At 48.2% G+C, this 27,224-nt stretch overlaps 1 protein-coding gene across 1 annotated transcript in view; it reads right to left on the bottom strand.

Moving 5' to 3' along the window:
• sult6b1 (sulfotransferase family, cytosolic, 6b, member 1) overlaps positions 1 to 27,224 on the bottom strand; it is a 40,395-nt gene that overhangs the window by 3,648 nt on the left and 9,523 nt on the right. The window contains exons 2-6 of the mRNA XM_072512469.1: positions 25,339 to 25,466; positions 13,259 to 13,348; positions 11,068 to 11,194; positions 7,686 to 7,780; positions 2,572 to 2,728 (exon numbers count right to left, since the gene is read on the bottom strand). Of these exons, the coding sequence (XP_072368570.1) occupies positions 2,572 to 2,728; positions 7,686 to 7,780; positions 11,068 to 11,194; positions 13,259 to 13,348; positions 25,339 to 25,466 (597 nt within the window). The remainder of the gene's footprint in view (positions 1 to 2,571; positions 2,729 to 7,685; positions 7,781 to 11,067; positions 11,195 to 13,258; positions 13,349 to 25,338; positions 25,467 to 27,224) is intronic.

Consider the following 27,224-nt stretch of genomic DNA (forward strand, 5'->3'; position numbering starts at 1 on the left):
TGTAAATTCAACATGACTTAAAACAGCTTATTGGGCCCCCAGCCGAATTCTCCCCTCACCACCCACCAATGGGAGCTTGGGAGAATTCCACAAGTCACAGATTCAAAACCATTGTGGAAAAAAATCCGGAGAAGAGATAAGGATAATATTTCCCGCTCAGTTGCCCGGATCTGGAAAGCTCTTCCTGAAAAGGTGAAGAAGGTGATTCCATAAATTATTTGAAATGGGAATTGGACAGGGACAGAGGGTAAGAGATTTACAGAATTACAAATGTGATGAATGTAAGAAATTGCCAAAACCGGCACGAGCGACGCCGGCGTCACCTCCAGGCCCAGTAATTCTCCCCTTCCTCGGGGGCTAGAACGGCGGCGGAGTGCTGTGCGCTGCTCCGGCACCAGAAGCTGGCCCGACATGGCCGGCGCGGGTCCGCGCATGCGCGCCACGGCCGTCTCCGCACCGGCCCCCAGGCAACATGGCGGAGCTCTACAGGGGCCCGGCGCGGAGGAACTTAGGCCCCACCCCGGAATGAACGTGCCCGCCGTTCGGTTGTCCCTGATCGCGGGCATGGCCACCATGGAGGCCCGCCCCGGAGTCAGCTCCCCCTGCCCCTCCCCCCACCAGGACGGCCCCTGCAGCCAGAATGGCGAAGTCCTGCCGGGTAGGACCACATGTGAACCACGCCGGCGGGCACTCGGCCCGTCGAGCGCGGCAAATCGCTTTCAACGGCCCTTGACCGGCGCGGCGGCGACTGTGCCGGCGCAATTCTCTGGTTGCTGGAGAATCAGCGGCCCAGCGTCGGAGTGCCGTGGCAGGATTCGCGCGCTCCCTCGGCAATTCTCCGACCCAGTGCGGGTTCGGAGAATCCCGGCCACTGTATTTTATTTGTTGCAGTAATATTATGAAAAACCCTGGGTTCAAATACATATCAGCTGTATGTTTGCTAAGCTGTGATTAAGGAGTCATAAAAGCAAATGATTGGAACATTTACTTGTTTATAGAGAGAACACTATTTATGTTTAGGAGTTTCCCTGTAAATACCTTATGAGGGATTGTGTTTAGTCCTAGCAATGCAGGTCATCTTAGTGGAAGGAGACTGGAGAATGCCTTATGCTTGGGATACCGATGATGTAATTATTGGGAGGAGCCAGGTCTGTCTGTAGTTTTGCTGTCTGTAATAAGATTTTAAGTTGAACAGCCGTTTGCCTTAGGATTTGAGCGACAAGACAGAAGGATTTTCAGGTTGTTCCAGAAAGGGTCTCTCTCTGAAGGTATGCACAAAGAAGCAAGTAACCCTGATTGTTAATTTTATTTATAAGTGGTATTTGAACTGTATTGGGTTGTACAATTGGAATATACAGTGACAGGTGTAGATAGTGAATTAAGGTTTTCTTTCCCTTTCATTTAAGAACTGTTACTTGTAAAGCTATTTCTTTGTTGTTAATCTGGTTAAATCTGTGTTTCAATAAGATGCCTATTGGCCAGTGTTATCGCTCCTGCGGTTTAGTAGTCTTCCCTCACAGTCTTACAAATTGCAAATTGTTGGGATTCTCCTACAGTCCTAATACAGACATAAGGCAGGGATTTGAAATGAAGCATGACTTGCTTTTTCAAAGATCCAGCACAAGAACAAAGGGCCTCTTACATACTGTAAGTTTCTAAGATTCTCCGAACAGCAACAACGGTGGTATGGTGACAGTGGTTATCCTCCCAGCGCCAGGAACCCGGGTTCAATTCCAGCCTTGGGTCACTGCCTGTGTGGAATCATATATCCATAGAACCCCTACAATGCAGAAGGAGGCCATTCGGCCCATGAGCACCATCCCTTGGAAAGAGCACTCTACTTAAGCCCACACCTCCACACTATCCCTGTAACCCAACCTAACCATTTTGACACTAAGGGACAATTTATCATGGCCAATCCACCTAACCTGCACATCTTTGGATGTTCTCCCCGTGTGTGCGTTGGTTTCCTCCGGGCCCTCCGGACAGTCCCACAATGTACAGGTTAGGTGGATTGGCCATGGTAAATTGCCCCTTAGTGTCCAGAGATATGCGAGTTAGGTTAAGGGGATAGGGCTGGGTGGACAGATGAGTGGACATGGGTAGAGTGGGCAGCACGGTAGCACAGTGGCTTCACAGCTCCAGGGTCCCAGGTTCGATTCCCGGCTTGGGTCACTGTCTGTGCGGAGTCTGCACGTTCTCCCCGTGTCTGCGTGGGTTTCCGCCGGGTGCTCAGGTTTCCTCGCACAGTCCAAAAGACGTGCAGGTTAGGTGGATTGGCCATGATAAATTGCCCTTACTGTCCAAAAAGGTTAGGTGGGATTACTGGGATAGGGTGGAGGTGTGGGCTTGGGTCGGGTGATTGTTCCAAGGGCTGGTGCAGACTCGATGGGCCGAATGGCCTTTTTCTATACTGTATATTCTATGATTCTATGAGTGCTCTTTCGAAGGGTCAGTGCAGACTCGATGGGCCAAATAGCCTCCTTCTGAACTGTAGGGTTTCTGACAACATCCCATTCCCTGCCTCAAGGTGATCAAAGGAGACCCTCCCAAGAGCTCTATTTCACCTACCCTTTCGGAAGATAACTTTACCAAACGTGGAGTGAGTTGCCTGGGAGTTGTCACTCATGGCCTGGAATGTACCTCTGCCGGCAACCTTTTGGATCTGTTCCTGGGTCATGGAGAGGCCGAAGAACTCTGCGATCATCTGAATCCCCTTCGGCAAGTTCTTTCAGAGGGAAACAAAACCAAAACATCTCAATAAATCTACGAGGAGGAAAAGTTGGTAGGACAACAAACAGCTGGGTAAATTCAGGTGAGCCTGCTCGCTCAGCGGGGTGAGGCAATCGAGGAATCACACAATTAGGGCCAATGGTGTGTTTGCCCTCTGTCTGAACCGTGTGTGTGTCCAGAACGGTGCAAAACTGGGACGGCAGAACTACATTGCGGCAAGAGGTTTAATATTCCACACCAATAATCTGCAGTTTGTTTCTCCCTCACTGTCCGTTTGCAAGAGTTCCTTTCCCTGGTTTCATAAAAATTTTAAAAAACGCATAAATGTTGGGTCACCCACACGGTTGGGAAAATTGTGTCATTGCGACACTGAAACAGGTTTGCTATGAATCACTTACTCTTACCAACGTCACAATAAAAAATTCAGTGTTTCTCAAATTCCTCGCAGCAGGACGATTGAATCATATGCAATGAGGTCATTCTGAATTCTAACCTTGCAACACTGAACTTTAAACTAGACAAGGACAGGGATTGCTTGGAATGGTTGCCAAATGGCTCTTGCCCCACTGTCAAACAGATTATAATAATAATCTTTATTAGTGTCACACTCGTGTCACAAGTAGGCTTACATTAACATTACTAACAGTAACGATACCCTAGCACCGCGGATCACTTGTTGGCCTGGGATAGCCGACTCCGGTCGGTGAGGAGTGCCACCCGATACTGGACTGGAGCGCGGCCAGATGGGCGCCCGCCGCCTCTCTCTATAAACGCACACAATGTTCATGGGGAGCCTGGTGCTAAAATATTCGTAGACGAGCTGATTGCTGAGCCAGTAACAGAAATGGGTGAAGGTATTTAAAAAGGGCAGCACAGTTGCGCAGTGGTTAGCACTGTTGCTTCACAGCGTCAGGGTCCCCAGATTCGATTCCCGGCTTGGGTCACTGTCTGTGCGGAGTCTGCACGTTCTCCCCGTGTCTGCGTGGGTTTCCTCCGGGTGCTCCGGTTTCCTCCCACAGTCCAAAAATGTGCAGGTTAGGTGGATTGGCCATGCTAAATTGCCCTTAGTGTCCAAAAAGGTTAGGTGAGGTTACGGGTGTAGGGTGGAGGCGTGGGCTTAAGTGGGGTGCTCTTTCCTAAGAACTGGTGCAGACTTAATGGGCCAAATAGCCTCCTTCTGCACTGTAAATTTTATGACTTTATAACACATAGAACACATAGAATTTACAATGCAGAAGGAGGCCATTCGGCCCATCGAGTCTGCACGACCCCCTTAAGCCCTCACTCCCACCCTATCCCCGTAACCCAATGAAGTTACTGTGAAAAACACAGCAATGAAGTTACTGTGAAAAGCCCCTAGTCGCCACATTCCGGCACCTATTCGGGTACACAGAATTCACCGAACAGATTACCATAACTGAAGCTACTTACACCCCACCTATTGTTCGGGCTGATATTACTTAGCCTTGGGGTGGCTCTTGTACTTGGCAGAGGGGCAGGGATGGTCGTGGTTACAAAAGGAAATCTTCACTTAACTGTCAAGTAATATTACAAACAGGATATTTCTGGGGAAATAAAGAGGAAAGTGAGAAGAAGCCATTCAGCACAATCCTTTCACATCCATCCAACATTACGGACTCCAGCTGAGAAAAGCTGAGTAGAATTTTTCTATTTCTGGGAGACTTTGTACATCTTGGGATGTCGGAGACAGACAAAGCACTTGCTTATATCCTAATTCTGGGTGTTTGTTTTTTCACCTGGAATAAGTCACTATCTGCAAGCAGAGGCTATATCTTGAAGGGGTGCCACTCCACATCAGGAGGGCTGTCTTGGAGTCTCTCTCGCTCTTGCTGCCTGCCACAGGTGTGTTGGAAGGATTTATAGGTTGATAATCAATCTGTTTGGCCACGTCATGAATCTGCTTTCCGCGAACCTGGAGCTTGTGGCTGAGGGGTAGGGACGTAACCCACTCAGACACAAGACTTCCCCTTACCACTGAAGTATAATTCTATTTTGTGCCTTCCAAAGGGATCAGGACACATCAGATGAGTACAACCCATTTGTATCAATTTCTGGCACAGTACCTGTGTTGCACAATGACTTGTGGTGAGTGACACACCTGCACAGGAACCCAGGGCCAGCCTGCTGAGTGGGAAAGACAGGGAGCTGGATTACTCCACCCCCCATGCCAAGGGCGAGATGCCGACAATGGGAAAATCCATTGACCGTGGGCAGGATCCTCCACTCGCCGGGCGAACGCAGCCGGAGAATCCCGCCCAGGGAAAGAAGGAATTCCATTTCTACAGCTCCTTTCACAACCTCAGGCTTCAGAAAGTGCTTTACAGATAATTAAGCACCTTTCGAAGCGTAACCACTGTGGTTAAATGGGAAACACAGCTGCCAATTTGCACACAGTAATCTCCCATAAATGGCAATGATTACATAATTTGTTTTAGTGCTCTTGGCTGAGTGTTGTGTTTGGCTTGGATACCAGAGACACCAACTGTGGTTACAAGAGAAGGTCAGAGGCTAGGAATCCCATGATGAGTAACTCATCTCCTGACTCTACAAAGCCTGTCCACCATTTGCAAGGCACAAGTCAGGAGTGCGATGGAATGCTCTCCACTTGGCTGGATGAGTGCAGCTCCAACAACACCCAAGAAGCTTCTCACCATCCAGGACAAAGCAGTCACTTTGGGAATAGAGGGATATGGCCCCCGGAAGGGTAGTTTTTTTTTAGTTCAGACGGGCAGGATGGTCGGTGCAGGCTTGGAGGGCCAAAGGGCCTGTTCCTCTGCTGTAATTTTCTTTGTTCTTATGATTGACACCACATCCAGTGGTGGGGGAGACAGTGGCATAGTGGTATTGTCACTGGGCTAGTAATCCTCCAGGGACCCAGATTTGAATCACACCATGACAGATGGTGAAATTTGAATGCAATAAAAATTTGGAATTAAAAGCCTATTGATGACCATGAAACATTTGTCGATTGTCATAAAAACCCACCTGGAACTAATGTAACTAATGTCCTTTACAGAAGAAAATCTGTCTCCCTTACCTGGTCTGGCCTGTAAGTGACTCCAGTTCCAGGGCAATATGGTTAACTCTTAAATGCTCTCAGAAATGGGCAATACATGCTGACCCAGCCAGTGACACCCATATCCCATGAACAAATAAAAATAAACATTCAGTCCCTCCATCACCAACGTACAGTGGTAGCAGTGTGCAGCATATACAAGATGCACTGCAGCAACTCACCAAGCTCCTTCGAATGCAACTTCCAAACCTGTGACGTTTACCGTCCAGAAGGACAAGAACAGTAGACACAGGGGAAGTTCCCCTCCAAGCCACGAACCATCCTGACTTGGAAATATAGCACTGTTCCTTCACTGTGGCTGGGTCAAAATCCTGGAACTCCCTCCCTACCAGAACTCTGGGTGACTCTACACCACCTGGGCTGCTGCAGTTCAAGCATGTGGCTCATCATTGTGTCCTCAAGCGTTATTAATAATGGGCAATAATGCTGGCCCAGACAGCAAAGCCCAAATCCTGTGAAATAATAAAATAAAACAAAATCCCTCAGTACTGCATCATCCCACATTATGGGATCGTGACCTTCTGACACAGTGAACTTTTTTATTTATTTGTAAATTTAGAGTACCCAATCATTTTGTTTCAAATTAAGGGGTAATTTAGCGTGGCAAATCCACCTAGCCTGCACATCTTTGGGTTGTGGGCGTGAAACCCACGCAGACACGGGGAGAATGTCCAAACTCCACACGGACAGTGACCCGGGGCTGGGGTCGAACCCGGGTCCTCAGCGCAGTAGGCAGCAGTGCTAACTGCTCCACCACCGTGCCGCCCCCTGACACAATGAACTACCGGCTAGTTAGGTTCCGGTTAATTTCAGAAGTGGCAATGCATCAGGAATCATGGATCTTTCTCCCTTTAAAAATGCAACTTCCCACTCTATTACTAATTGTCCTGCCTCTTTTTATATAAGTCAACTCCAGTCACCCAGCCTTTTCTCTATTGAAACATGTCGATTTACATATGGCACTCATTTATACTGCTTACTTCAACAACCACCGTTGTAATATATTCTACAATCTTATTACTGTTCGGGTTCCATCTGACATTCCTCCTCAATCCAATCTTCCTAACTTTTCCATCTTGTGCCTTGCTGCTTGAACAACATGAAATATTAGATCATTTTGTCAATTGTTTTTAATCTTGCAAACGTCTATCCATTTGGGGCTTTCCCTTCTTGGAAAACAAACCAAATTCGCTCTGTTTTTCTTCATCAGTGCAATTACTGATCCTCATGATCAATGGCTAGTTTTATGCCTGACACCAGCACTGTGATGAAATCAAAGGTTAAGAATTTCCCAAACTTGTTACCTGCGCTGTAATATAAATGTGGTGGTTCAAATTAGTATTTTACTAGAAATACAGCTGAGAACATTCTCAGACACATTTGCAAAGTTGCGGCACAACAAGCAGCAGGGATTTCCCCCAGTAAGAGGAAAATTAAGGTTGGTCATTCTGCGAACTGCCGCCGGTCGTCTGTCTAAACTTACAGCCTGTAGCTGCGGCAATAATTCTCTTGTAAGTGGGCAGCACGGTGGCGCAGTGGGTTAGCCCTGCTGCCTCGCGGCGCCGAGATCCCAGGTTCAATCCTGGCTCTGGGTCACTGTCCGTGCGGAGTTTGCACATTCTCCCCGTGTTTACGTGAGTTTCGCCCCCACAACCCAAAAAGATGTGCAAGCTAGGTGGATTGGGCACGCTAAATTGCCCCTTAATTGGAAAAAAATGAATTGGGTAGTCTAAATTTTTTAAAAAATAATTATAATTCTCTTGCAATAGGCAATAACCAACAAAAGACATGGAAACGAGTCCTGGGTGTGAATCTATGTGGTATATAGTTTGCATTTTAAAGAATATCTACTGACCTCTTTAAGCTCTTCATATGTGATCAGCATCACATTCTCATCATCAATGTGCTTCTCCCAGGTGAGGGCGTGGTCGAAGTAGGAACCCCAGCAAACTGGTTTAAGAATGAAGAAGTATTGTCAAAGAGAAAACTATTAGCCAAAGGCACAGTCGCACAGTCAAAGGCTCAGTGCCAAGAGCCATTCCCGTAAGTGAGTTCCTCATTGTCCACAAACAGAAGGGTAACCGTGTTCACACAACACTTGGTGATGCAGCATAGAATCATAGAATTTACAGTGCAGGAGGCCATTCAGCCCATCGAGTCTGCACCGGCTCTTGGAAAGAGCACCCTACCCAAGGTCCACACCTCCACCCTATCCCCATAACCCAGTAACCCCACCCAACACTAAGGGCAATTTTGGACACTATGGGCAATTTAGTATGGCCAATCCACCTAACCCGCACATCTTTGGACTGTGGGAGGAAACCGGAGCACCCGGAGGAAACCCACGCACACACGGGGAGGATGTGCAGACTCCGCACAGACAGTGACCCAAGCCGGAATCGAACCTGGGACCCTGGAGCTGTGAAGCATTTGTGCTATCCACAATGCTACCGTGCTGCACACTGCCAACCCAGCATCAGCATCAACCCAGCCCAGCATCAACCACTGTTGAACACAACACCCCTGTTAATGCAATTTGCCCCTTGCAAATGGGCCTATTGTGATTTACCAGAATTGTTAATCTATCAGAGTATGCGCCTTCCACTAAAACCTGTGAATCAGATTTCTTGAAGTAACAACGAAACAACAGCAAAAGTTAAAGTGTAATTGTGTCTAGAATTAGCGATTCCGCAAAGAGAGTCAAGTCCCAAAGTATCGCATATGGAGAACCAATGGACAGGTAGTCTGCAGATGAGATCAGGCTAGAGGCTGAGGGGTAGCAGATTGGGGCACATAGACATAAATTATTTTCAAATCATACATTCTGTCCTTTATACTTTTCCAGTCTAAATTAAAATGGAAACTGCCTACGTAAACATGTCACACAGTAATACCACCCTGTCACCAGTGGTGGTGCTGCCCATATTTCATATCCAGGTTCCATTATGAATATGGATAGAAATGTAATTGCCATTCGATTGGTGGACCAGTGGAGCTACCTGAAAAGTTACATATTTAACTTACAGGTTAAAAACCAGCCAGTCTCTCAAACGAACCTCCTCCCACCTTATTTCATTTCGCTCCAAACAACTCTTCTATTCCTTTCGCCCACATTGGACATGTGGGTTGAAGGTCTAGTATTTTTCCCGCCAGAGTTAGAGTAGGAGACCGGGAGAACTCCTGCTGAGTTTCAGTATTTCAAAAAGTTACTAATGCCAGAAACAGCAAAACCCAAGGTCCGAGGTCTCCGAGGGTCAAAGCTAAATATCAAGTCAGGAGGCAATGGTCCATTTCACAAAGCTGAATTGGTTGCTTTCTCTGCTGAATAGAGTGACATTGCTTGTAGAACACAGATAGCATGTGTGTGCGCATGTCTCGGGGTGTGGGGGGGGGGGGGGGGGGGGGGGGTGTGAGTGGGGTCTGAAACAGGCCCAGCAATCAAATCTTCATTTGGCCTTGTCCATTTTAAGATCTGGGTATTGTTATATTACCTATGTGAGGCCAGCTGGAACGGTGTTGAAGCAGGCAGGCGTGGGCCTTGAATTGGGATGGTTACACCTGACGCTGATCCGAGATCGCCATCAATAAGCAAGTATTGTGAGGGCTGGGAGTTCTCAGAAAGATGCCAGTGTAGGGAGGGCAGTTAGGATCCAAGGATTCCTTATTGGGCCTGTTGTTTTGGGGACTAATTCTCAGCTTTGCCTGGTACTGTTTGGTTTGTTGGCTCACGAGTTTGCAGATTGTGAATCAGCTGACAGTCCATCGGGAAAATCGGCCTGGGCCTACTAGTCAATCTGATTTAAAACTGACCGAAATTTTGTAGAATTGGTACAAACAGACAATGCCAAAATCATGTTCATTGTAGATTGCACAATACTGGAAACATTCAAATGTAAATGTTTTGCTTGGAGGCCTGCGGCGTGCTCCAGGCTCCTTGCCCATTCCCTAAATAATAACGCTAGCTTGTGCCTTCAAGATTGGTATTTCTTTTCAGACTTGTCTGGACTTATGCCTTCTTTCCCAAGATACATACAACATACCACAGCTCCAGTTCTGAAGCTGGTGTATCTTTGTGTTTTTGGATGTCCCTAAGCTTATAATCAGGGTAGTTCTGGGTTTCAGGGGCGAAATTCTCCCCAAACGGCGCGATGTCCGCCGACTGGCGCCCAAAACGACGTCAATCAGACGGGCACGCGCCGCCCCAAAGGTGCGGAATGTTCTGCATCTTTGGGGGCCGAGCCCCAACATTGAGGGGCTAGGCCGATGCCGGAGGGATTTCCGCCCCGCCAGCTGGCGGAAACGGCCTTTGTTGCCCCGCCAGCTGGCGCGGAAATGACATGTCGGGGCGGCGCATGCGCGGGAGCGTCAGCGGCCGCTGACAGTTTCCCGCGCATGCGCAGTGGGGAGAGTCTCTTCCGCCTCCGCCATGGTGGAGGCCGTGGTGGAGGCGGAAGGGAAAGAGTGCCCCCACGGCACAGGCCCGCCCGCGGATCAGTGGGCCCCGATCGTGGGCCAGGCCACCATGGGGGCACCCCCCGGGGTCAGATCGCCCCGCGCCCCCCCAGGACCCCGGAGCCCGCCCACGCCACCTTGTCCCGCCGGTAAGAAAGGTACTTTAATTTACGCCGGCGGGACAGGCAATTTATCGGCGGGACTTCGGCCCATTCGGGCCGGAGAATCGAGCGGGGGGGGCCCGCCAACCGGCGCGGCCCGATTCCCGCCCCCGCCGAATATCCGGTGCCGGAGACTTCGGCAACCGGCGGGGGCGGGATTCACGGCGGCCAACGGCCATTCTCCAACCCGCTGGGGGGTCGGAGAATGACGCCCCAGATTCTTCATGTAAGCTAATGCCAGAATTCTCCGGCCGTTCCCGCTGATGGCGCACCCCCGGCGCGGGTTTCTGCCACACATCCCCTGTCATGGTCTTTTGAATTGAAGGTTACAAGAGGAAAGAGAAAGTCAGAATGAAAGAGAAGCTTGGGTTTCATTGCAACAAGAAACGGTAGACAATAACGATAAGACTTCTAATCCCTCAATTTTGTTTAGAGAGTTTCGCTGAGTAGAGCGGGGTTTTGTTGCTTGATAGTTAGCTGTGTACATTTCTATATCCTGAAGCCAGCTTTTCAAACAGTAAGGAGTGTGCTGATACGGTAAAGCTAACTTGTGATCGAAATTCAAAAAGAATTATGCAGCCTGAAAAGATTAAACTCAACAGTAATGGTAGCCAAGACATGTACCTTCTCCAATCATGTACTTTTTGAAGAAATCATCCCAGGATACAACGTTCGGCAGTAAAGGGTTATTCTGATAGAAGTGATAATACGACACTGCATTGTCCTTGGGATTGCGAAACACCACCAGCACCTGGGTTAGCAGAGAGGTGACACGAGAAATTTGCTTAATCTGCTTTGCTGTAATATTGAGGGGAGCAAAACAGAATATCATCAACACCTATTCTGCTTTCTCATTAATAATAGGAACCCCTCCGGTGTAGTTTGCAGACCTGGTATGGGTGGTGCGGTTGTTAGCACTGCTGTTTCACAGTGTCAGGGACCCCAGGTTTAATTCCGACCTTGGGTGACTGTTTGGGTGGAGTCTGCATGTTCTCCCTCTGTCGGAGCAGATGTCCTCCAGGTGATCCGGTTTCCTCCCACAGTCCAAAGATGTGCAGCTTATGGGGTTACTGGGATAGGGTGAGGGAGTGGGCCTCGGCAGGGTGCCCTTTCAGAGGGTCGGTGCAGACTTGATGGGCCGAATGGCCTCGTTGTGCTCTGTAGGAATTCTATGATTCCAATCAGCACTCAGGTGATAATGTCTGCATTACCGGAAGACAGAACACTCAGGTCTACTTTGTAACTACTCTTCTCTTTTTAAATAAACATTTTGACTCCCCCCAGTTTCATAATTTTGAAGTAGCTTGCTCCAATGATGATATTAATTCCATTCTTCATCTGGCCATTAGATTAAGTCCTAATGTAGTAGGATTCAGCCTCTGTCTCTATAAAGAATTGTCTGACCTATACTCAGATCTTCCATTTTTTAAAAATAAATAAATTCGGAGTAGCCAATTCATTTTTTTCCAGTTAAGGGGCAACTTTAGCGTGTTCAATCCACCTACCCTGCTCATCTTTAGGTTGTGGGGGCGAAACCCACGCAAACACGGGGAGAATGTGCAAACTCCACACGGACAGTGACCCAGAGCCGGGATCGAACCTGGGACCTCGGCGCCGTGAGGCGACAGGGCTAACCCACTGCGCCACCGTGCTGCCCCCGATCTTTCATGGTGATGACAGTCAAGTTTGTGAACTGGTTTGTGTATGGAACTGGACTTCAATTGGAACTCTACCAGCTGTGGTTCTTCATACTGGGCACTGGTCCAACCAACAATGTGCAAAGTGTGCTTGAAATAACAAATAACTGTCAATTCTTTCCTTTCCTTTATGTCTATTTTCTTTCCCGAGGTCCTTGGGTGCCGATATTGTATTTCCACACAGGTCCCTGTGACTCTCCAGTACCTTATCCAATTGGCTAATTGACAGCAACGCAAACAGACAGAGAGAACGCTAAATAATTCGACCCAGAGGTTTGAGAAAGACTGGTTGAATCACAACCACCCCAATCAGATTCCACATAATTCCATACACTCAAGATTAATTCCTGCACAGATCAATTATTAAACCACTTTTACCCAAAGCAGTTCTGTCATTATAAATAGCCGGAACTAGGGGTCATAGTTTAAGGATAAGGGGTTAGCAGAAAATTATTTTAGGACTGAGGTGAGGAGAAATTTCTTCACCCAGAGAGTGGTGAATCTGTGGAATTCACTACCACAAAAGTAGTTGAGGCAAAAATGTTGTGTAAATTCAAGAAGGAATTAGATGTAGCTCTTGAGGATAAAGGGATCAAGGAAATGGGGGGAAGGCAGGATCAGGGTATTGAACTTGATGAACTTTAAAGCAGACCAAGCCAGGCCAGCAGCACGGTTCCAGCCTCCCCGAACAGGCGCCGGAATGTGGCGACTAGGGGCTTTTCACAGTAACTTCATTTGAAGCCTACTTCTGACAGTAAGCGATTTTCGTTTCATTTCATTTCATGACCAACCATGATCATAATGAATGGCGGAGCAGGCTCGAAGGGCCGAATGGCCTCCTCCTGTTTCTATTTTCTATGCATGTTTCTATGTATACTTCTACTTTTCATAGAATGCTTAAAATTCGGAACAGTGCCAGCTCAAGTAAGTTGTCTGAAACCCCGCAACTTGACATCCAATTCTTTTATTTTTGTTCTAATTGTGTTTCTATGGTCTTATTTCTGGCCACACAGGATCATGATCAGAGCAATTGAATCCTTTTAAGATTCAATTGTGGTGACTAAAATCTTTGCTTGATCTCACCTTACCGTGCATTGCTATTTAATATGTAATCTTACCTTTGTTTTCTTCTCAAGTACAGATGGTGGTAGATTGTCGTAATGATTATGCGTGCCATAAACCCTGGGAGATGGCTCATTTTTCATCATCTTAAATAAACAAATACGTAATAAATAGCAGACCAGAAAGGATAACGACACAGGAATAAAGACAGAGATGAGTCCACACTTTACAAAAATAATTTTCTGCTGACATCTCACTATATGCATTCTGGCAAAAGATCACCCATCCAAAACATTAATTCAGTTACTATCTCAACAGACTCTGTTTTGCCTGTTGAGCAAGTGTTTCAGGTAGTTCCTGTTTTTATATCAAATGCATTGAAGAGTGAACAAAGGAACATTGCAGTGGACCAATAATGGCAGCTATAGTACTTGATACTTAGACCAGATCAGGTACAGCACAGGCATGCGACCAAGCTCCCTCTGCAGTGTCATAGTAACACGCTTTAAATAGAGCTTTCAGGGCAACAACTGTCATTCATTTATCCCAGTGTGGATAAAGAAGGAAACATAAACAGTACCCAAATCCAGCTGGACGTAACAGGTTCACAGATGAGGAGAAACAGCTTCCATGAGCTGGACGGCCTTTATTCAGGTCCTCAGGTGGAATTGGCGCTCTCGCAGTTGGCCCGCTTGGAGGTGGAAAGGGCATGCACTTAGGCAGGATGGTGCTGTACCCAAACACTTCTGCCTTCTTGCCTCCATCCGAATGAGGCTCTGGTCAGGCAGGCTCATGGCTGACATTCCCGTTCGGCTGCCAATTGAGGCCATTGGTGGTCAATTAAAATCCACCCGAGGGCCTCATCCTGCCTTCGGTGGTGTTAACCCAACTGCAAGTGGGCCTGTCACCGTGTGAGCAGCTTGTCAGCTCCCAGCGTTGGTAAGGGTCCCTCTGTCAAAGTACCTTTTGGTCTGATCAACGAATATGACTTCAGGATTACATTACTTACACGTAGCTCTGGACAATCCTGGGGGTGGGGGGGTGCTCTTACGGCAGCAGCCACAGCCTCCACTTGGTGCTGCTGAATGCAAGAGCCACTGGCCTCGGATTGTCTGGCAACTCTAGCTTGGCAGGAATCCTGCCTGAGGTTTTGATTCCAGGACAGCCCAATTTGCTTATGGTTCGGCGGCCCTTCCCTGGCCTCTTGCCATGGGTCGGGATCCCCGCCATCTCAACAAGACTCCACCTCTCCTGTACAACACGGGAACTTAAAAAGGTCCAAGAGGAGCATTCACAAGCATCTTTGTAGAAATGTTCCTCATGGAAGGTAAAGTTCTCATAAAAGGCAGCCATGAGGTGGAGATGCCGGCGTTGGACTGGGGTGAGCACAGTAAGAAGTCTTACAACACCAGGTTAAACTCCAACAGGTTTGTTTCAAACACTAGCTTTCGGAGCGCTGCTCCTTCCTCAGGTGAATGAAGAGGTATGTTCCAGAAACATACATATAGACAAAGTCAAAGATGCAAGACAATGCTTAGAATGCAAACATTAGCAGGTGATTAAGTCTTTACAGATCCAGAGATAGGGGTAACCCCAGGTTAAAGAGGTGCGAATTGTCTCAAGCCAGGACAGTTGGTAGGATTTCGCAAGCCCAGGCCAGATGGTGGGGGATGAATATAATGCAACATGAATCCCAGGTCCCGGTTGAGGCTGGACTCATGTGTACTCAGGTGGCTATAAGTTTCTGCTCGGCGATTCTGCGTTGTCGCGCGTCCTGAAGGCCGCCTTGGAGAAAGCTTACCTGGAGATCAGAGGCTGAATGCCCTTGACTGCTGAAGTGTTCCCCGACTGGAAGGGAACATTCCTGCCTGGCGATTGTCACGCGATGCCACGCGATGCCTCCATACTCCCAGAACGCCTTGATCCACTGCAATTCGCGTACCGCTGCAACCGGTCCACATCAGACACCATTTCCCTGGCCCTACACTCATCCCTAGAGCATCTCGAAAACAAGGACTCCTACATTAGACTCCTATTTATTGACTACAGCTCCGCCTTCAACACCATAATTCCAGCCAAGCTCATATCAAAGCTCCAAAACCTAGGACTTGGCTCCCCACTCTGCAACTGGATCCTCGATTTTCTGACCAACAGACCACAATCAGTAAGAATGAACAACAACACCTCCTCCACAATAGTCCTCAACACCGGCGCCCCGCAAGGCTGCGTACTTAGCCCCCTACTCTACTCCCTGTACACACACGACTGCGTGGCAAAACTTGGTTCCAAATCCATCTACAAGTTTGCTGACGATACGACCATAGTGGGCCGGATCTCGAATAACGATGAGTCTGAATACAGGAGGGAGATAGAGAATCCAGTGGAGTGGTGTAGCGACAACAATCTCTCCCTCAATGCCAGCAAAACTAAAGAGCTGGTAATTGACTTCAGGAAGCAAAGTACTGTACACACCCCTCTCAGCATCAATGGGGCCGAGGTGGAGATGGTTAGCAATTTCAAATTCCTAGGGGTGCACATCTCCAAAAATCTGTCCTGGTCCACCCACGTCGACGCTACCACCAAGAAAGCATAACAGCGTCTATACTTCCTCAGGAAACTAAGGAAATTCGGAATGTCCACATTAACCCTTACCAACTTTTACAGATGCACCATAGAAAGCATCCTATCGGGCTGCATCACAGCCTGGTATGGCAACTGCTTGGCCCAGGACCGCAAGAAATGTCAGAGAGTCGTGAACACCGCCCAGTCCATCACACAAACCTGCCTCCCATCCGTTGACTCCATCTACACCTCCCGCTGCCTGGGGAAAGCGGGCAGCATAATCAAAGACCCCTCCCACCCGTCTTACTCACTCTTCCAACTTCTTCCATCGGGCAGGAGATACAGAAGTCTGAGAACATGCACGAACAGACTCAAAAACAGCTTCTTCCCCACTGTCACCAGACTCCTAAATGACCCTCTTATGGACAGATTTCATTAACACTACACCCTGTATGCTTCATCCGATGCCAGTGCTTATGTAGTTACATTGTATATGTTGTGTTGCCCTATTATGTATTTTCTTTTATTCCCTTTTCTTCCCATGTACTTAATGATCTGTTGAGCTGCTCGCAGAAAAATACTTTTCACTGTACCTCGGTACACGTGACAATAAACAAATCCAATCCAAATGTCCGTTCATTCATTGTCACAGCGTCTGCATGGTCTCGCCAATGTACCACACTTCGGGACATCCTTTCCTGCAGCGTATGAGGTAGACAATGTTGGCGTAGTCGCACGAGTATGTACTGCGTACCTGGTGGGTGGTGTTCTCACGTGTAATGGTGGTATCCATGTCGATGATCTGGCACGTTTTGCAGAGATTGCCATGGCAGGGTTGTGTGGTGTCGTGGTCACTGTTCTGAAGGCTGGGTAGTTTGCTGCAAACAATGGTTCGTTTGAGGTTGCGCGGTTGTTTGAAGGCAAGTAGTGGGGGTGTGGGGATGACCTTGGCAAGATGTTCATCTTCATCGATGACGTATTGAAGGCTGCGAAGAAGATGTTGTAGTTTCTCCGCTCCGGGAAAGTACTGGACGACGAAGGGTACTCTGTCGGTTGTGTCCCGTGTTTGTCTTCTGAGGAGGTCGGTGCGGTTTTTTGCTGTGGCGCGTTGGAACTGTCGATCGATGAGTCGAGCGCCATATCCCATTCGTACGAGGGCATCTTTCAGCGTCTGTAGATGTCTGTTATGTTCCTCCTCGTCTGAGCAGATCCTGTGTATACGGAGGGCTTGTCCAGAGGGGATGGCTTCTTTAATGTGTTTAGGGTGGAAGCTGGAGAAGTGGAGCATTGTGAGGTTATCCATGGGCTTGCCGTAAAGTGAAGTGCTGAGGTGACCGTCCTTGATGGACACGAGTGTGTCCAAGAATGCAACTGATTTTGGAGAGTAGTCCAAGGTGAGTCTGATGGTGGGATGGAACTTATTGATGTCATCGTGTCGTCATTTCAGTGATTCTTCGCCATGGGTCCAAAGGAAGGAGCAGTGCTCCGAAAACTAGTGTTTGAAATAAACATGTTGGACTTTAACCTGGTGTTGTAAGACTCCTTACTGTGCTCACCCCAGTCCAACGCCGGCATCTCCACATCATGGCTACCATCGACACCGCAAACTGCCGGCTCAAAGTGGAGAGGATCTCCAGGAAGACCGCGCATATAGACACTGACATTACGTTTCTACAAAGATGCAAGAAAGCAGACAAGATCCCAAAAGGGTGAGAGATCACAAACCCACTCAAGTCGACCTACAACACTGACTACGCTGAGAGACTCTGCCGTCGCACCTCTCTCACACTCCTCAACCACCTCGTACGCCAGCTCTACAGCAGACGACACAACCTGGAAACCAAGATAGAGGCCATATTCTCAACTTGGGCTCAGGACGCAGCAGACCAGCTGCGGAACACCGCCAAACAGATGAGACAACGATACTATGCCACCTATATGCACACCAAGAACAGGAAGCTTGAGAAACTCGGCATCACCACCAGCAGCAACCAAGCCACCCCTGGGACCACAGTAGAAAACAATACAGGGAAATCTATTGTCAACTTATCGGACTACACCCTTCAACCAGACAAAATCGAAGTCCTCAGCAGAGGGCTCAATTTCTGCACCACCACCAAAATGGACCCCATCAGTCTCGCAGCAGACACGGAGGAATTCATCAGGCGAATGAGGCTCCAGGAATTCTTCCACAGACCCCAAGAGGCTGACAGCGAACCCAAGGAGACTACCAATGAACCGGAACAGCAGACCAAGAGATCTGCGGTGCGGCAACCGAAGAGGAAAGAGTCGAATTGGACCCCTCCGGAAGGCCGCTGCCCTAGTCTCAATATGTATGCTTAAGCCGTCAGGAGTCGTGTCAATGCCAGGTTCATCAGTCGCATTCACAAGACCTGGGATTCATGTCGCATTATATTCATCCCCCACCATCTGGCCTGGGCTTGCGAAATCCTACCAACTGTCATGGCTTGACACAATTCACACCTCTTTAACCTGGGGTTACCCCATCTCTGGATCTGTAAAGATTTAATCACCTGCTGTGGTAGTATGTATTGGGGGTCATGTGGGACTGGAAGCCCTAATGTCATTGGCTGACAGATCCCAGGTCCTGGTTGGCCGTTGACCTCATACTCCGCCCTGAAGGCGAAGTATAAGAAGCCGGTGCCTTCCCCCGCAGGCCAGTTTACTATCGGGCTGCTGGGGAACAGACACGCTTAATAAAGCCTCATCGACTTCACTCTTTTCGTCTCATGGAGTCTTTGTGCGCTACACCTGCTAATGCTCGCATTCTAAGCATTGTCTGGCATCTTTGAATCTGTCTATATATATGTTTCTGGAACAAACCTCTTCATTCACCTGAGGAAGGAGCAGTGCTCCGAAAGCTAGTGTTTGAAACAAACATGTTGGACTTTAACCTGGTGATGTAAGACTTCTTACCATAAAAGGTAAAGTCACATAGCCCCAGATGACCATTGGCTCCTTTCCAATTTGAGGGGGGGAGAGCTGACTTGTGGCGATTTAACCTGAGGCTCAACACACCTCAGATGAGGGACAAGGTTGAGAGGGCAGGGCCTTCATGACTAACCAAGAAGACAGTAGATCAGTGCAAGGAGCTCATTCACTTTAACATTGATTTCCGTCTTCTCAATCAGTAGCTCGGTTTGCAAGAAAAGAGGGTTTATAATAAATTTAAGTCTGAATTATTAACTTGTTATTGCGATAGATGCTCCTGCTCTTTGTGAAAATAGGCTCAAACCTTCACTTTGTTAAAAGCAACATAATAATTTTAACTTATCTCTTGCATGAAGCAAAACTGCAACAGCCTGTGAACTGCAGCTTAATAGGTTACAGCATCCCGTGCAGTGGCTTTGGCTAGTGTTAATAATGCTAGGTGCTGTCTGGTCATCCCCTCTCCTTTGTACCGCTCACACCTCAGTGTAGCACACCTCAATTGGATCTCAATGTCAAAGTAACAAACTTGCATTTACATGGTGCCTTTCCCCGCTATTAGGATGCCTCAAAGAACTTTACAGTGAATTAAATACTTTTTGAAATCTAGTCACTGAAAGTGCTCAATATAAGTAGGTTATCCTATTTAAGTCAAATCAATTTGGTGCCAGTGGCGATCCTTACAAGCTGGTTCGTTGGTCAGCAACACGCTGAGAGAAACAATTTACGGATCAAGAGTGCTCTGAAACAACAGTGAAAAATACCAAGTACGATTCGATGAAAGGATGTTATGAAAACAACGTCAACAACTTTATCGGACAAGGCCATTTTTTTACAAATTAGTGCTCCCGAGACAATGCTTTGAGATGAGGGCTTATAATGAGGTAATTGGGACACAGAGACAACATGAAGGGAATACGCGCTGTGCATTCAAATGAGACAGTACTTTAGTTCATTAACATCGATGAGCAGATTGCATAGAAGCAGCACAATGGATGTCACCTTCCTGGCTTTAGTAACAAGTAATACGTTCATTCAAATCCACAAACCAGTGCGTAAACCTGATGATAGTATCAGACCAAAATATGTACAAAAAAAGACATTTTATAGATTAGGAAAAGGAAATGGCTTTCATTAATACTTCAGTACTTGAGTAAATTTGGACATGACATGTGGTAAGGTTCGGAAGAAACAGTTGACTAATTGATTGATTAGATTACCCTGATTAGTCAATAATTCCATTATCATTTTATCGTCAGGATGGGAGGAGACAAGCTTTGTTCTTTTTTCCATTTAGCAATTCTCGTGCTATAATTTATCTCTCTCAACTGATGGAACTGGCTCTCGGCTGCATTACGTTTCCTGGGATCTAGGCACCCACCAGCACCTTACCCCTGGGTATTCCTCATGGGTGAGGCTGGACAACCAGGGAGATAAGGAAGATAAACTGCAGCAAAATGCAATCCTGGTCCTCAACAGATATCCACGCGCAGATATAAAATGCACGAGCATTGACATTGAGATTGTCCATTGTTTAAATGGTGGTCTTTGCAATATAAACAATTTAGCAGTCATTCTTGGAGATGCATCGCTAACACGAGGGTTTGGTATCATAGCAGTTAGGTTACTGGATTTGGAATCTATGGTAGTCAAGAAGAAGTCTGGAAAGGGAGTCAAAAAAGGTTTCTTTCCAACCCTTGGTTTAGGAAATGTAACATACAAGCAACAGTCCTGGCCAGGACCATTCAGGACCCCCGACTCCTACCTGGGCTGGGTTTTATCCTGGGCCGGGTTTTATCCTGTGGAATTAATGAACCCACGGATGGGCCTCCTCCCCTCAGTGGTGGAGCTCATACTCCATGAGGCTCCTGCAGAGACCAATCAGGTCGGCCCCGTGAGTCTCATGGGGATTATAACACCCCTCCCCCACGGTCAGCCCTTTCAAAGGAAGGGTAGTATGGGGCCTTCCAGATGTGTCTCACCCCATTTGCCTTCATAAAGTGTGCAAACTCGTCACTGGGGAACAGGGTAGCATTGTCTGTAATGCGCACCTCCGGGAAGCTGTGGGTGCTGAAGGAGAGTCGTAGCTTCTCCATGGTGGCCTCCAACGTGGTGGATGACATCTGATGGACGTCCAGCCACTTGGAGTGGGTGTCTACCACAAATAAAAATACCACAATTAAAAATACAGAACCTTCCGGCAAAATCGGCTTGCAAGCCCAGCATTTCCCCTGGGAGCAGTGGTGCGACTGACAGAAGCTTCTGATGCTCTTGGCGTGGGGTACACTTTTGGGCCAGTCTTTTTTTAAAAATTTTTTAAATTTAGAGTACCCAATTATTTTCTTTTCCCAATTAAAGGGCAATTTAGCCTAACCAGCACACCTTTGGGTTGTGGGGGTGAAACCCATGCAGACACGGGGGGAATGTTCAAACTCCACACGGACAGTGACCCAGGGCTGGGATTCGAACCTCAGCGCCGAAGCCCCAGTGCTAACCACTGCGCCACCACACATAGCTTCTGACCAGCATCTTCGTTTTCAACATCCCTGGGTGTTGGTTGTGCAGGTCCTAGAGTATGGCCCACCTGCCCTGGCTTGAGATCACAGTGCAAGCCCCTTTTAGAAGGATACCGTCTTCCACACTGAGCTCCTGCATCTTGCTGTCAAAGGCCTGTAGATCTTTGGGCAGCTTGCCTTGTGGCTCCTCTACAAGACGATATGGGGTATTTTCGCCAATACTGAGTCCCTTTGCGTCCAGTCGTGTATCTGGTCTGCGGTAACTAGCAAGGTGTCCATAATGTTCAGCGTTGAAATAACCTTGGTGCGATGGCCGGCTTGATGGTAATGGGAGCCAGCTCAGCACATTCACATTCGCGATCTGCGTGCCTGGGTGATGCTCGAATATGTACTCGTACGCCGCTAGCAATAGAACTCATCGCTGAATCCGGGAAGACGCTATTGGCGAGATCACTTTGCCCTCTTTAAAAAGCCCTAGCAATGGATTGTGGTTCATAACAATAGTGAATCGATGCCCATATACATATTGCTGAAATTTCTTCACTGTAAGGACAATGGCCAGTCCTTCCTTTTCGAATTGGGTGTAATTGCTTTCCACCATGGCCAAGGTCCGTGATGCATATGGTATTGGCCTCTTCCATCCATCCTCCATGCGGTGGGATAATACTTCCCTGATGCTATAAGGCGAGGTGTCGCACGTTACCAAAAGGGGGCTTGGAAGGGTCGCAATGGGTCAACAACCCCGAACGACACTAGTGGCAGCTTTACCCTGGCGAAGGCTTCCTCCTGAGGCAGTCTCCATGCCCATTCTTGGTGCTTCTTCTGAAATGCATGTAGCGGTGAGAGGGTAGTCACCAGGTTAGGAATAAATGACCTGTGGTAGTTTATAGACCCAAGAACGACCGCAACTCTGTTGTGTTTTCCGGAGTAGGGGCTTGTCTTAACGCTCGCACCATCTCCTCAGCTGGGTGTTGGCCGTCTCGATCAACTCGATATCTCAAGTGCGTGACTTCCTTGGCGTGAACAACGCACTTTCCCGTTTTGAGGTGGATGACTGCCTTGGAAGACCGGCGGAGGACTTCCTGCCTGTTGCTCAGGTGCTCCCTTTCCGTGGCTCCGGTGACTAGGATGGCGTCCACGTAGACCGCCACACGCGGTAGCCTTCTGAGGATGTTCTCCATGATATGCTGGAAAATTATATAATGACACTCCAAGTGGCAACCTCGTATGTTCATAGAGGTCCCTGTGGGTATTGATGGTCACGTAACATCTGGAATCGGCGTCCAACTCCAAATGCAGATAGGCCTGACTCATATCAAGCTTGGAAAAGGAATTGTCATGATATGCGGGGACACACATAATGATATACAGCCAAGCAACTAATGGACACAGGGAACAGGACATGACCAATAAGCAGGCAGGACACTCAGGGGTGGGATCTGACTATAAAAGACACAAGGCACTCACTCTCCGCCTCTTTCCACTGATGAACATCGAGAGAGTCAGTCAAGGGCGTTGTTACAATCTCACACCCCCACCACGTGGCTAAGAGCTAGTCTGGTTCAGTCAGACAGAGTAACCACGCTTAAGTTAGCAGAGAGTCAAACTCACAGGGAACTGTGCTAACTGTGCTATTAGTTCAATAAACCTGATTGAACTAGCTTCAAGGTCTGGAGTATCTTTATGATCCAAGCTGCATCCAGTTGCAGCCAGTGTTAGACCAGTGTACCTAACACGACAGGAATGACCCCCAGCTAGGTTCGCATAAAGGTCTTTTATCTTTGGGTACCTGTCCAGACGAGAGGCCTTGTTTACGGTCAATTTGTAATCCCCACACAGGCATACAGTTTTGTTAGGTTAGTACCAGGTCTACCAGCGCTGCCCAATCAGCAAAATGTACTGGCTGGATGATGCCGAGGCGTTCCAATCGGCTGAGCTCATCCTCGACATTTGCCAGGAATGCATGGGGGCCCTGCTCGGTCCTGAAGTATTTTCACTGGGCCTCAGGGTCTACATGTATCTTCGCCATAGCCCCCTTAATTTTGCCCATAATGTAAAGGGGTCTCAGAGGTGATTATGTTTTCCTTGACACTTGTGTACCAATGTAATATTATTCAATATTAAGATGTTAGATCATCTGACTTCCGGTGGCGGCATGTAGGAGGAGGTCGCACGTTGGATGGCTCCTGCTCGAGGCTTGATTTTTTAGGATTTAATGCCCGGTCCCAGGGGTAATTTTTGGTTAAATAAGTGCAGGAAGACATAAGGAAGAAAGATGTCCAAAACCCAAAGGAAAGCTGCCGTGAAGAAGGGGGCAAATAAAGGTTCGCCGTTGAGGGGAAGGGCCGGCTCAGCAACTGGAAGGAAGGCAGAGGATGGGTCGCTGGGTGGGGCCGCACTGTTCACGGCAGAAAAGATCTTTTTTTAATAAATTTAGAGTACCCAATTCATTTTTTCAAATTAAGGGACAATTTAGCGTGCTCAATCCACCTAACCTGCACCTCTTTGGGTTGTGAGGGCGAAATCCACGCATACATGGTTAGAATGTGCAAACTCCACATGGACAGTGACCCAGAGCCGGAATCGAACCTGGGACCTCGGCGCCTTGAGGCAGCAGTGCTAACCACTGCGCCACCGTGCTGCCCTTACGGCAGAAAAGATGACCGAGGTGATGGTTGCGGAACTTGAAAAACAATTTGCAAAGCACATGGAGGTGAGGAGGAAGGAGATGATGGCAGGATTGAAGGTGTTGGTGGAGGAGGCGATTGCCCCAGTGAAGGCGGCGGTGTCGAGGACATCGGTTAGGACATCGGTAGAGGTGCGGGAGCAGGGTGACAAACTGAAGGGAGTGGAAGAGGCCTTGGTGCAACACAGTGATCAGCTCACCTCGATGGATAAGGAGCTGCGGAGGGTGGAGGCCAACAAGGGTCTGAGAGCCAAAGTGGAGGACCTGGAAAACAGATCTAGGCGGCAAAACCTGAGCATCGTGGGCCTGTCCGAAGGGGTGGAGGGCCCGAGGCCGACAGAGTATTTTGCCAAGATGTTGGCATCTGGATCGGGCTCATAGGGCATGCAGGCCTAAACCAAAGGCGAATGAGACGCCAAGAGCAGTTAATACTTGTTTTTGTAGGTACCGTGTAAAAGAGAAGGTACTGAGTTGGGCAAAGCAGAAGCGGGAGGTGCAGTGGGCTGGAGCTGCTAAACGTATGTACCAGGCTTTATTGTGGAGTTAGCGAGGAGGCGGGTGGCCTTCGGCCGAGTGAAGACGGCCCTGTATAACAGCAGGGTGCGGTTCGGCATAGTGTACCCGGCTAAGTTGAGGATGACCTACAACTCCAAAGACTTATATTTCGAGACGGTGGAAGCGGCGGAGGCGTTTGTGAAAGCAGAGGCAGAAGTGAGAAATGGGACTGAGTATTGGTTTTGGACTGAGGGTAGGGGCGGGGGGGGGGGGGGGTGGAGGAGTGTATGTAGCTCTATTTTTCACTGCATGTTGTTATATGTGCTAAATGAGTTGACGTTGCCTATTTGGACAAGGTGAGAGTTGGGATTTCCTTTTGCAATGATGGTTCTTTGGGGTTTGTGTGTTTACACTGGGGTTGTGTGTTGAAGGGGATTTCTTTGTTTTCCTGGGACCGGGCAGGGGGGAGGCGATTCCTGGCGCCTGGGCAGGGGCCTCCCCACTGGCTGGTTTAAGCTGGCCAGTGAACGGGAGTATGGTGGGGGGGAGGGGCTGTGGCCATCAGCGCTGGTAGAACAGGTTTCGATGGGCCTCGGAGGTGTGAAAAGCTGGGGGAGGGGACCGATACTGGTTGAGGTGTTTTTGAGAGGAAGTGGATGGGAGGCTTCCGGGGGGGGGGCCTGCTGGTAACAATGGGACTGGGCGGGCCAAGCCCAGTGGGCAGGGCCTGGAGTTATGATAATGGTGGATAGGAGGGGAGTGGGGGAGACGGGTAGGGGGAGGTGAGAGATCTCGTAAACATTCGTGTCTATGGCAAGCCCACTCGGCGTTTGAAAAATTCTGTCCTTGGTGGCCGTGGAAAGCACTACATAAATACAAGCCTTTCTGTTTCTTTAAAGGACTGGAGCACAATTTCTCAGCTACATACCTCATATTTCTCACCATCTTCAAATTCCAGTAACTTGACTTTAAAACGACCGCCAAGCTTCCAGTCTTTAGATCCACTTTGACTGGTGGAGGCAATATCCCAAAGTAACTGATTCACCCAATTAAATCCTGTAGGACACAGTGAAAAAGTTGATATGACTGGTTACATGAGATCAATGTGAGCAGATGCATGCGAAGGAACACGACTTTCCCTAGGGCAGAACACTAACCCGAGACATGTGCACACACACGATTCTGGAGTCATTCACCAGGGAATACAATCACATGTGTAACATTCTTATTCATAGAATTTACAGTGCAGAAAGAGGCCATTCGGCCCATCGAGTCTGCACCGGCTCTTCGAAAGAGCACCCTACCCAAGGTCAACACCTCCACACTATCCCCATAACCCAGTAACCCCACCCAACACTAAGGGCAATTTTGGACACTAAGGGCAATTTATCATGGCCAATCCACTTAACCTGCACATCTTTGGACTGTGGGAGGAAACCGGAGCACCCGGAGGAAACCCACGCACACACGGGGAGGATGTGCAGACTCCGCACAGACAGTGACCCAAGCCGGAATCGAACCTGGGACCCTGGAGCTGTGAAGCAATTGATCTATCCACAATCTTCTTCGATAGCCACTCGAGACACCTCAACAACCTCCGTTTTGTCGATGTACCATTTGTCAATGTTGATTATTCTTGTGTCTACTATGTACATACTGTGTACGTTCCTCGGCTGCAGAAGAATACTTTTCACTGTACTTTGGTACATGTGACAATAAATCAAATCAAATCAAATCACCGAACAGGCGCCGGAATGTGGCGACTAGGGGCTTTTCACAGTAACTTCATTTGAAGCCCACTTGTGACAATAAGCAATTTTCATTTCATTTCATCAAAAAATCAAATCAAATCCCAGTGTTTTTACCTTCAGTATTACCTACTGCTAAGTGTGCTGCAGCCACGGCTAGAGTGCTTTCTGAGTGAGTGGAGGGGAAGAGACAGACAGGAATAATCGGATACGTCTACTCTTGCCAGCTGTCGATCTGTTGATCCAGTATTCAGAGTCGGTGGTCTGGTCTGCTATTTCACAGAATGCTACAGTGCAGAAGAGATCCTTCGGCCCATCGAGTCTGCACCGACGCATGAAAGGCCCTGACCTGCCCACCTAATCCCACTTGCCAGCACTTGGCCCATAACCTTGAATGTTATGATGTGCCAAGTACTCATCCAGGTACTTTAAAAAAAAAAAATTTTTTTAGAGCACCCAATTATTTTTTTTCCTCCAATTAAGGGGCAATTTAGTGTGGCCTGTTCACCTCCCTGCACATCTTTGGATTGTGGGGGTGAAACCCACGCAGATGCCGGAGCACCCGGAAGAAACCCACGCAGACCTGGGGAGAACTTGCAGACTCTGCACAGACAGTGACCCAAGCCGGGAATCGAACCTGGGACCCTGGAGCTGTGAAGCAATTGTGCTAACCACTGTGCCGCCCTGCCGCCCATATGAAATAGGAACAGCAGTTGGCCTTTCGGCTCCCTGAGCCTGATCTGCCATTCAATAAGATCATGACTAATCTGTTTGTGTTTCGAGTCCCACTTTCCCATCTGTACCCAAAACTTTAGATTCCCTATCCTAACAAGAATCAATCTACCTTCACCTTAGAAGTAACCAATGACCCCGCCTTCTGAGGCAGAGTTCCAAAGTTGCGCAACTCCCTGAGAGGAAAGGATTCTTCTCATCTCTGTCCTATAAGGTGACCCCTAATTTTTAAAAATAAATTTAGAGTACCCAATTCATTTTTTCCAATTAAGGGGCAATTTAGCGTGGCCAATCCACCTACCCAGCACATCTTTGGGTTGTGGGGGCGAAACCC

The sequence above is a fragment of the Scyliorhinus torazame genome, chromosome 1 (assembly GCF_047496885.1).
Source record: "Scyliorhinus torazame isolate Kashiwa2021f chromosome 1, sScyTor2.1, whole genome shotgun sequence".
NCBI lineage: Eukaryota > Metazoa > Chordata > Chondrichthyes > Carcharhiniformes > Scyliorhinidae > Scyliorhinus > Scyliorhinus torazame.